The sequence below is a fragment of the Propithecus coquereli genome, unplaced genomic scaffold, assembly GCF_000956105.1.
Source record: "Propithecus coquereli isolate 6110/MARCELLA unplaced genomic scaffold, Pcoq_1.0 Scaffold7, whole genome shotgun sequence".
Classification (NCBI taxonomy): domain Eukaryota; kingdom Metazoa; phylum Chordata; class Mammalia; order Primates; family Indriidae; genus Propithecus; species Propithecus coquereli.
Genome location: NW_012153062.1, coordinates 7211855 through 7223709, shown reverse-complemented (window position 1 = coordinate 7223709; position 11855 = coordinate 7211855). Strand labels below are relative to the sequence as shown.

The 11855-nt window shown below is 35.1% G+C and overlaps 1 protein-coding gene across 1 annotated transcript in view; it reads left to right on the top strand.

The window, feature by feature from the left end:
• The window catches only part of BRDT (bromodomain, testis-specific), a 67104-nt gene extending 62544 nt beyond the window's left edge, over window positions 1-4560 (top strand). The window contains exon 20 of the mRNA XM_012661043.1: window positions 4353-4560. Coding sequence (XP_012516497.1) covers window positions 4353-4421 — 69 coding nt within the window. The 3' untranslated portion in view covers window positions 4422-4560. The remainder of the gene's footprint in view (window positions 1-4352) is intronic.
• The last annotated feature ends 7295 nt before the right edge of the window (window positions 4561-11855 follow it).

Genomic DNA, 11855 nt, shown 5'->3' with positions numbered 1-11855 from the left:
GCTCTTGCTCAGGCTGGTCTCGAACTCCTGAGCTCAAACGATCCACCCACCTCGGCCTCCCAGAGTGCTAGGATTACAGGTGTGAGCCACCGCGCCTGGCCTATCCATAGTGATTTTTGAGCATACAATAACTATAGTTACAATATTGTACATTAGATCTCTTCAATTTATTCCTAACTGAAATTTTGCATTCTTTGAACAATACTCCCTCCCCTCCCTAGCCCCTGGTAACCACCATTCTATTCTTGTTTTCTATGGGTTCAGCTTTTTAAGATTCCACATATAAGTGAGGTCATATGGTATTTATCTTTCTGTGCCTAGCTTATTTCACTTAACATAATGGCCTCTAGGTTCATCCAGGTTGTTGCAAATGACAGGATATCCTTCTTTTTAATGACTGAGTAGTATTCCATTGCATACTATTCCAATATATACCATATTTCCTCTATCCATCCAGCCATTTATGGGCATTTAGGTTGATTCTGTATCTTGGCTATTGTGATAGTTCATTTCTTTTTGGCACAGAATCATATTCCATTGTATGGATGTACCACAGTTTAGTTAGTTATTTACTTATTGAAGGACATCTTGGTTACTTCCAAGTTATGGCAATATGATTAAAGCCACTATAAATATTTGTGTGCAAGTTTTTGTGTGGATGTGTTTTCAACTTGCCTTCAATTTTTTGAAAGACATTTTAGTTGAATAGAGAATTCTAGATTGTTAGTATTTTTTCTTTTGGTACTTATAAAGATACTCCTTCAATGTCTCATTGTTAGCATTGTGTCCAATGAGAAATCTGATATCATTATCTTTGTTCCTTTGTATATAGCATGTCTTTCCTCCACTGCTTTTAACATTTGTATCAGTCACTGGGTTTCAGAAGTTGTATTCTTCATGTTTCTTGTGCTTTGCTGAGCTTATTGGATATGTGTGTTTATACTGTTTATCAAGCTTGGAAAAATTCTGGCCATTATTTCTTCAAATAATGTCCCCCTTATCCCCTTTTCAGGACTCTAACTACTCATGTATAGGCCACTTAAAGTTGTCTCACAGCTCACATTAATGATGCTCTTTTCATTTGTTAAATTCTTTTCTTCCTTTTGGGTTTCATTTTGGATAAATCCACTAATATTTTCTTCAATGTCTGTAATCTTCTGTTAATCCCATCCAGTGTATTATTTTTCCTCTCAGACATTGTGGTTATCCCTAGATGTTTGATTTGGGATTTTTAAAAATATCTTTTATTTCTCTATTAAACTTTTGAGTAAATGGAATACAGTTATAATAACTTTATTTTAATGGGCTTCTCTGCTAATCCTAATATCTATGCCAGTTTCGGGTCAGTTTCAGTTGATTGATTAGTCTCTTCTTTGTAGATAGTGTTTTTCTGCTTCTTTGCATACCTCGTAATCATTAATGCCAGATTTTGCACATTTTACCATGTTGGGTGCTAGATGTTTTTGTAATCCTGGAAAAGACATGTAAATTTATAGGACATATGAGAACATTAGTTTGAGAAGAAAAGAGCCATTGGCTTTGGCTATAGTATTGGTTAAAATACAAATTAATTTTCTAGAAATTAATGAACAATGTTTTGTAAGCCTCATATTTTATAATAATAAGATAGAAACAAATTGCATTTAACAATGCTGTAACATATGGTAGAGTTTACATGAGAAGAGTGTGGTCTGTTTTTTTTTGTTTTGTTTTTAAGGCAGGGTCTGCTCTGTTCCTTGAGCTAGAGTGCAGTGGTGTCATCATAGCTCGCTGAAACCTCAAACTGGGTTTGAGCCAATCCCTCTGTCTCAGCCTCCCGAGTAGCTGCATGCCACCATGCCCAGCTAGTTTTTCTGTTAGAGATGGGGGTCTTGCTATGTTGCTTAGGCTGGTCTCAAATTTCTGGCCTCAAGCAATCCTCCTGTGTCAGCCTCCCACAGTGTGAGGATTACAGGTGTGAACCACTGTACCTGGCCTGACCAGTGTGGTCTTATGGAACTTTCTACAGTGGTAGAAATGTGCTTCATCTATGTAGTCAAATCAATAGTGGCTAGGCACATATGGCTGTTGAGCAGTTGAAATGTGGCTAAGGCAACTGAGGAGCTGAATTTTAAACTTTATTTAATTTGAATTAATTTACATTTAAATAGAAACTTTTTGATATTGTCTTAATTTTGTGGTTTTTAGGAACTCATTATTAAATGTCATTAATACTTGACCAGAAGTTTTTCTCTAGTGACCTAAGAATTTCTCCTGTTGATACTCACAAGGACATGACTTCAGTCACCCCCAAGTGATTTCATAGCAGCCTAGTTGCCACTTAACAAACCAACTAGGTAACCTGATATAATCCTCAATATTGTAAGCCCTTTTCTGGAAATTGACTAGACTTGGAATCCACTGAAATATGACTAATAATGTCACATCCTAGCAGCTCAATAACTATCAACCTGTTCTTGGATCTACCTGCTATCATTCTTGACAGCCCAACCGCTTATCTTGCTATTAGTTGACAGATTCATACTCTAAAAAGCTATAACAGGTCAGGCATAGTGGCTGACACCTGTAATCCTAGCACTCTGGGAGGCCGAGGTGGGAGGATCGCTTGTGCTCAGGAGTTCAAGACCAGCCTCAGCAAGAGTGAGACCCTGTCTCTAGTAAAAAATAGAAAGAAATTAGCTGGACAACTAAAAATAGAAAAAATTAGCCAGGTGTGGTGGCACACACCTGTAGTACCAGCTACTTGGGAGGCTGAGGCAGGAGGATCGCTTGAGCCCCGGCATTTCAGGTTGCTGTGAGCTAGGCTGATGCCATGGCACTCTAGCCTGGGCAACAGAGCAAGACTCTATCAATCAATCAATCAACCAATCAATCAATTAACTAACTATAATAACTTGACACTTAACAGAGCTTCCAAAAGTTCACTTCATGCCAGTTCCCTTGACCAAGCTTTTGAATAGTTGAAGAGTATATTAGGACCACAGAGAAAGGAATCCAGAGAACATTAGCTAGTATTAAAATCATGGTATCTAAGGTTAATTGGTATAGAGAATAACCACTTTTATATCAATAATTGTTCCACATGCACAGATTTTAGTCAATATGGAAGAAAGTCTAAAATAAGCCTATCCATTACAACCTTTAAATAAAAACAGGTTTCGTTACATACTCTTCAAATTTTGCAGTATGTCTGGATACTTACAGCAGTATTGCATGATATTTAAACTAGGACAACATATCCAACTCTTATTTTGGAAGCTTAAAATAGAACTTTAAGAACTTTTAGAACTTTAATGGGCAGACATTTGGCATCCTAGTAGCTGGGCATTAGGAAGGTAGCCTGGGTTAGGATTTAAGAAGTATCCTTTATCTCCAAGGCAAATTTTAAGAAATTTTTGTAGTTTATAAGAGTTAGACATACTTTTAAAATATATTTTTGTTGGTAAATCATAATTCCAAATCTTTTCCCATATAGCTAATGAGAAAGCCAAGTCCCATTCAGGATGCCAACTAACTGATTACAAATTGCTGCTTTTACCTACCACTCTGGTCTGTTGCTGTTTATTGATTAAAAATATTTTTTGAACTTTAATATTTGCTGTCATTTCAGATGCTAAAGGATATCTAAACCCTTATAACAAGGGCATTTAGAAAAGGCTTCAGGGAGTCTCTCTGAACCCATTGCGGTTCGAGGGGCTACCCTTAACAAAAAAAAAGAGAAAAGAAAAGCCTTCAGAATATAGTAAACATTTGTTTCCTTTGTCTTGATTAGTGTTTTTGGTATTTTTAAATAGCTTTTTAGCACTTAATAAAGTATTGTGCTGAGTGTTTTACATACAATCTGATTCGATCTTCATAAATACCCCCCCACATCAAATAGACTTGGTTAAGTACTTTGTCTTAGGTTACACATAACTGGCAGAATCAAGGCAAGCCCATAGGCTTAATATTACATATAGTTCTCTCACAGAGGGAAGATACTGGTTCATTCAGAAAATAATTTTATGTGGCTAGCACTATGTTGGTTATAGAAATAAATAAGACAGTGTGCTCACAGGTCATGTTCTTATTAATACCCACTCGGTCAACATTGAGAGTTTTCTCTCTTACTTGGAGACAAAGGTCAAACTTAGTGTTCTTATAGGTTTTAATTTTGATTTATCACATGAACAATATATTAACAAAATCAGGTAGTATTTGAACAGAAATAAAAAATTATGTAGAAATGTATTATGTTAAATAGTTTTCATTTTGTATAATCTGTTCCCAAATGTTGCATAATCATTTTATATAGTTGTTAATAAAGGCATACATTTTAAAGTAACATTACAATTTTCTCCTCTTTTCTACAGATGGCGGGTACCATTGATATGACTCTTCAAAGCGACATTATGGCAATGTTTGAAAACAATTTTGATTAAAATTCAGTTTTTAAATTATCCATCAACTTAAAATGAATGATAAAAGATTAAAATGCACATGCTAAAATGACTGCTTTCAGACACCAATATTATATTGCATTTTGACTGCTCTAAAATGATTAAACAATTTTCACTTACATTTTTTAATAGCTATATGTTCATTTTTTTAATGATATAACTCACAGGAAATTTTATAATTTTGGATCCCTAAAATTTGAATAAATTCCAGATGTTATTCATTCTATAAATAATTGTCTATGTTATAGGCCCTGTTCTAAGCAATGAAAATCCAAAAGAGATAGCCTCTGCTTGTTTTAAAATGAAGACTATGGTTTTCTAATTCAATAAGTGAAAAATAATGAGAACATATAAAAGTGTATTAAAAACATAGTTCCTGTTGAGTTTTTAACTTTTAAAACAAATATTTGTCTGTGTTCAAAAATATTTAGAGCTTCTAACAAATAATTGGTTTCATCGAGTGTCAGATTACATAAGATTCTCTGATGGTTCTATATCCAAAATTTATGTTGAAATTAGTTTAAGGAAATATTACCTATGGTTTGAAAGATGTTGAATTTGAGGTCAAATAACTAAATATTAAATATTTTAGTAATATTTAATAGTAAATATAATGTAAGTAAGTTTCTATAGGAACTTATGAGACATTTCTTAATATGCATGTGTGATAGCAATGAATGTTTAAATATTTTACTTAACAGACTTTATTTAAATATTCTGTAAAATATTTGTTTTATCATTTTCAAGTTGCATTTATGTATAAATCATGTGAATCAGCTTTATGTATTTTACAATTTTGAACTCTTGAAGTGTAACAATGATTCAGGCAGTGTTCTGATACCATCTAAAGTTAAAATTCAAAACATATGTATATTATATAGAGAAAGAGAAAAAAATTTTCTTGACTTCTTTATTTTTATAATTTACACGAGAAATTTTGAAATATCTTTAAACTATCAGGCATTTTTTAAAAACATAGTTAACTAGTGGTTAAAATAGTGGTGTTGCCTTCATGACACAGCCAGAATTAAAGTGATAGTTATTCCCATCTAACTCTATTTTTAACTAAAAAATCTGCATGTATATACTAAACAGTGTGTATTATGTTATTGTCCTAAAAGTTTATATATATAAGTTTATGTACATAATATAAAAGATTATAGAGACCTACATTATGGTTACCGTATTTAACCAACTTGATGATTAATCTATTCTTAGTCTGTAAGGGGCCTGGCACATGATAGATACTTAAACTTTTAGTAGGTTAGTTGAAGTCAGTTTGGTAAAGAAAAATATTGTTTATAATTGATCCTTCCTGTATTGTACACTATTTTTTAGTAAAAGATTGTTTGGCATCTCTTAATGAATACAGCTGTCTTCAACTAAAGCCTGATTTTGTGAGGACCCCTCTTCTGGTCCCATTTCTCACCCCTCTCTAACTCATAAAAAAACCTTTTCAGTGTGTTTTCTGGGATTCACAATAAGTCAGCAACAAAATACCCTATACAGTAAACCTTTTTGCTTGTTTCTTTCCTCTTTTTGTTCAGAGTTGTTCTGAAAGTACAACTCAGACCAGTTGCATCAGCATCATCTAGAAACTTTTTTTAGAAATACAAATTCTCAGACTTAATATTTACTAAATCAGAAACTCTGGGCATGGGGGCCAGCAGTCTGTAGTTGAACAAACCTTCCAGGTGATTCTCATACACACTGAAGTTTGAGACCCGCTGCTCTTACAGAGTCCTGCAGCCTCCCATTTAGCGCTTGTTTTCTCATGGTCTTTTTTCTCCTCTCCCCTCCTCTCCTCTTCCTTTTCTTTCTGTCTTGTCTTCCTTCCTTCCTTCCTTTCCTTTCTTTACTTTCTCTTTTCCCTCTCTTTCTTTCCCTCCCTTCCTTTCTTCCTTTCCTTCCTTTCTTCCTTCCTTTCTTTCTTGTAATGTGCCATGGTAACAAGGGAAGCACATCTCATATAGGAGTGTGAAACCCCAATCATCACACTTATGAACTACAAAAGGATCACCTTGTGGTTTTTCTTACCTTGGTAGTGCCACTTGCAGACCATTCTCTCCCTCTCTCCTCCCTGAAAAACCCCACCTTTAAATTTTTCATGATCATCAGACTATACCACCCATAGTTGTTTACATCCCTGGTTCAATCCTTGTTCCCAGAGATTTTGGTCTCTATCTTTCTATTACTCTCCAAATGACACTTCTCAGTCCTTTGACCTCTCTGCTAATGATCTTGATGAGCAGGATTAGCCTCAGCCACTTACTCCTTTCCCATTACCAATAACTGAACCCCTTCCTTAGTCTCAATTTCAAGCATCCTATTCTCCCACTACTTCCTGCTGCCTTTTTCTGGCCCTTGACTCCCTCAATTCTTAGACTTCACCAGGACTTAACAATCCATTAACCCTAGAGCTTTTCACAGTACCTCTCCCCTACATGCCCTCACTTCTCCCCTTATCCTAAATTTGTAGTATGTTATAATAATTACTCCCTTGCATACTCTCTCAACTCCATTCATTGCTCCCTTCTTTGTTATATTTATTTGGCAAAACTCAAATCCTTATTAAATCTGACTGCTTATTCTGCACTGATAAAGCTGAATAACCAGTTTCATTCTAAATTTTTGAGCATCAACTCAAATGAGCCTTAATGCTGCCCAGATATCTGTTTCCATGGTCTGTTCACTCTCCCTAGGCAGTCAACTATTTTATATCTCCATTCTACTGAGATCTCCAACCAATACCACCTCCCCCATCTTCAGTCTCTGCTACTTTTCTGAGAAGGGAACCAATCTGAGGGGACCTTCCACAAACTTGCAGTACCACAGCTACAAGTATCACTGTTCATGTGCTCGGCTCTCCCCTCCATTACTAAGGATTCATCTTAGTTCGTGCTTTCAGTTAAGGTGAATCTCGTATGATTTTTTTCCACATCTTCCCAAGGACGTTGTTCCAGCAGTTCTGATTTCCACCATGTTCCCTCCTGTAGATAATTATCAGCATACAAACAGTGGTTTTTCTGGAAGATCAATTCAGTCAAAAGAAAACGTAGGCTTTCTTCTTTAAGTTGCCTCTTCATATCCTTGGCCCATTCTTTGTTATCTTTGTAGTAATTTTTTTTTTTTTAGGAGAGATGGGGTCTTACGTTGTCACCCAGAGTGGAGTGCAGTGGCACAATCATAGCTCACTGCAGCCTCAAACTTCTGGGCTCAGGCAATTCTCCTGCCTCAGCCTCCCAGGTAGCTGGTACTACAGGCATGTACCACTCCCACCCTCACTACTTTTTTTCATTTTTCTTAGTGACAGGGTCTCGCTATGTTGCCCAGGCTGGTCTTGAAGTGGACTGAAGCTATCCTCCCACCTCAGCCTCCCGAGTAGCTGGGATGATAGGCATGAGCCTTAGTAATTTTTAAAAAATTATTAAGACAACACTCACCCTTTAAATTGTATAATTCAGTGGTTTTTAGAACAGTTACTCCCTCTATATGAAAATTCTTGTTTCTTTATAATTTTTTTATATATTCTGGATATTAACATTTTGTGTCACAAATATTGTCTCTATATCTTACTTGTTAATTTATCAATTTGTACAAACTTGTGTAGAAACCAACACTTGAAACCAATTTGCCAGTTCAAAAATCATGTTGTAAATCATTTATACATGAATATTATATCCAATTATGAATTTCATAATTTTTTTAAATTACAAAGCTTTTAGATATGATTTAAAGATAAAATTTAGAGATATTAAGACAGTTTCTTGCCTTCCACTCCAACTATTGAGAGATGAAAGCTTGTTATTCTGGCTTCTTTATGCTCATCCAAACATACACACATAGAGGATTTGAGGGACTTATTTTTTACAAAAATATGGTTATCTATATATGTTACTTGGCAACTGTTTTTTTTTTTAATGCATTAAGGTCGTTAGATGGATATATACTAATTCATTCTTTTTAAGTCTGTACAGCATTTAGTAGTATAGGTATAATTTATATAAGTAATCCCCTATTCCTTTAGTTACTTACAGCCTTTTCCCATGATGAACAATGAAGTAATAGCCTGTTTATATAGCCTTAAATAGGTATTCTTCTATTTCTAAATGGTAGAGCTCTTATAATGGGATTGCTGGATCAGAAGGTATAGTCATAGGGAGTAGTTTTAATTTTAATTGATGGTGCCGGGTAACTGTTCCAAAACACTTTAGAGCAGTTCACATTCCTGTAAGTTTGAAAATACCACCTTCCCATTGTCCTCACCAGCCCTGGATGTTCTTGTCCTCATTTTTTGTTAATATAAATGAAAAAATTATAATTTGTTTCTTTAGTTTGTATTTCCCAGACTACAAGTGGAATTGATCATTTGTTTGCCATGAGAGTTGCCTGGTCATTCATTTTGAGTATCTTGGTATTTTTTTTAATCAATTTGTGCTCTGTTTTTCTTTTTCTTCTTCCTCTTTTTTTTTTTTTTTTGGTTTATTTTTAGATGTTGGACCTTTGTTTTGGAATTTTTGTTTTTATAATTTATCGTTTGTCTTTTAAGGTTTGCCTTTTTTTCCATTAAAATTTTAAATTTTATGTGGTCATTCTTTTCTTTCATGGTGTCTGGGTATTCTGTCTTGTTTAGATGTGTGTCCCCACGTTGAGATGATGAAATATTCTTACATATTTTTGTACTTAGAAGTCCAGATATAATTAGATTTTACACAAAATTCCAGATGTATTAAAGATATTTTCCTATATGGTATGAGCTAGGGGACTAGCTTTCTTTTCTTTCAAATGAATTGTCAGTTATGCTACCACAAGTTGTTTATTAAACCTCTGAATTGCATAACTGTCACTCTATAAGAAATTTATAACACTTTATCTAATTTGTAAAAGTTGTATGAACCTAAACACCATTAGGATTTTGATGGAGCTGAGAATGAAACTTAGAGACCTACCAATTTTATTTCCAGCTTTACAAATATATCCTGCATGGAACCCATTTTTTGAGACACTGCCCGTCTCAAAAGAAGCAGAGGAGTTCCAGCCCAAAATTAGTTGGGAGCAGATCAGCAAGCAACTGGGATAGTGGGGCTTCTTTGAGGTCAGTTGCTTGGATCCATGTTAGCATGCTACTTGTGCCATGGGCCAATGGTGAGGTGAGAAAGTTAAAGGAAGGTCTTCAAGAGACCAAAGATCCCAGGCTGACTATAAGTAGAAGCCAGATCACCACAAATTAAGAGCAGGAAATCAGCTCATGATCAAATCCGAATGACATTAAAAAGCAAGCCACAGTGAGTGAAAGCAGAAACAATGAATAACAAATATAGACCCACTACCTCTCACCCCATTCTATCTAGGACTTTAGGAAAGAAAGTGTTGAAATAGACTCAATTTTTTAAAATCTCAACTCATGGGTTAAAAGAATTAGACACAGGTGAAGAGAAAATTAGTGAGCTAGATAATATATCCAAATAAAGATACCAGGATACAGCACAGAGAGACAAGAAGGAAAATGCAAAAGAGATGTTAAGAGATTTAGAGTAGGGGTTGGCAAACTGTGGCCCACAGGTCAAATCAGGGTTGCTGCCTATTTTTGTAAAGTGTTATTGGAACACAGCAACATCTTTTTATTTACATAATGTCTATGGCTGCTTTTGTGTTGTAATGACAGAGTTCAGTAGTTGCAGCAAGACTGTGTGACCCTCAAAACTCAAAATATTTACTATCTAACCCCTTACTGAGAAAGTGTCAGAAAGCTTGCCTACCCTTAATCTACAGAAAAGATCTAACATACATCTAATCAGAGTCCTTAGAACCAACCATGAGAACAAGGAGAGTCATTATTTGAGGAGACAATAACTGTGATTTTCTTAAAATTAAGAAAAATGAATCCTTTTATCTCAAACAAAAAGAAATCCATACCTAAGACATTTTTCCATGTCCTGCACACCACCATAAGCAAGTAAAATTTTGCAAGTAGCCAGGGAAAAGGAGCTATAGAGGAGCTTATTTTCATTTCAACAAATAATGAGTTATCAGCAACAATGAACACCAGAAACAGTGGAGTTAAACCTTAAAAGTTCTGAGAGAAAAATTGTCAGCTTGAAATATGGAGAAATTCTGGCGGGCTGTGTTTTTTCTAATATTACACACACGTGTTAATCTTGCAATTTATTTTCTCTTTGTATATCTATATACAGCTCTTCTCTGCAGCACAGTTTCTCTTGACAATGTCCCTTAGGATACAACTAGTTATCAGCAATTGAATGTATCTCAGTCAGGGCTGCTTCTGTTTTTTCGTTAACAAAGCTTATGCATACGTTAGCATATAGTTTTTTTGCATCCTATTTATGTCTGAAATATTTGTCACAGGAGAGTGTGTGCTGATGGATTCTAAGTTTGCGTAGTTCAAAAGTTTTTTGAGCGAGAGAAGGAAAAGCTCTATGCATTTCATTGCTGACTGTGTGTGTTCCCTTCAGATTACATTCATAGGTCTGTGTGTATACAATGTGAACAATGAGCTGAAGTAATTGTGCTGTTTTTGTGTTTATCCACCACTCTTTGATTAAATAAAAAGGAAAACTGGAAGGGGGGTAGTCAGTTTGAGATTCTGAACCCAGCAAAGCTATTAAAAGGAGGGTGAAATAAAAAGGAAGTTTACCACAAAATGTTTTCCTCTAAAGGAAATGTAGGAGGAATATTCCATTTTCATGGAAAGTAAAGCCATTTGAGTGGTCCTGTTCCATCTTGTAGTTATGCTACCTGGAACATGCGGTCTGTAAAGTTGGTGCGGCACAGGAAGATAGGGTCAGAGGATCTCACAGAATATCTTTAATGGCCAGACTTGGAAGACATTTATACCTTTTGTACTCATATCCTTCTGGCCAGAACCCAATCACTTGTCCACACCTGATTACAAGCAGGGACACTCAGAGAAACATATGAATATTGGTAATTCTCTGCCACACACAGATTATTTCACTTCAGAGGAAATACATATACCTAATAAACATGAAAAGATGCTCAGTCTTCTTAATACTGAGGGAAATGAAAATTGAGGCCATAGAAGATACCAATTTTTACCCATCAACTTAGCTAAAGTGATATCTCTAGCATATTCAAGTATTAGCAAGGATCAGTGGGAACTCATAAACAGGTGGTCAGGAGTGTAAATAGATATAACCATTTTGGAAAATAATTACATTATTTTATAAAATTGAATAATTCTATAGTCATGATTCAGCAATTCCCTCCAAGTATATAACCTAGGGAAATTATTACAAACCAGGAGGAGATATGTACAAGAACATATAAAACATGTATAAACAAAGATCATAATTAATAAAGAAGGAAAGAGAGAAGAAGAGGAGGAAAGAAGGAAAGAACAAACCAACCCAAATGCTGTTGATAAGAGAATGAATA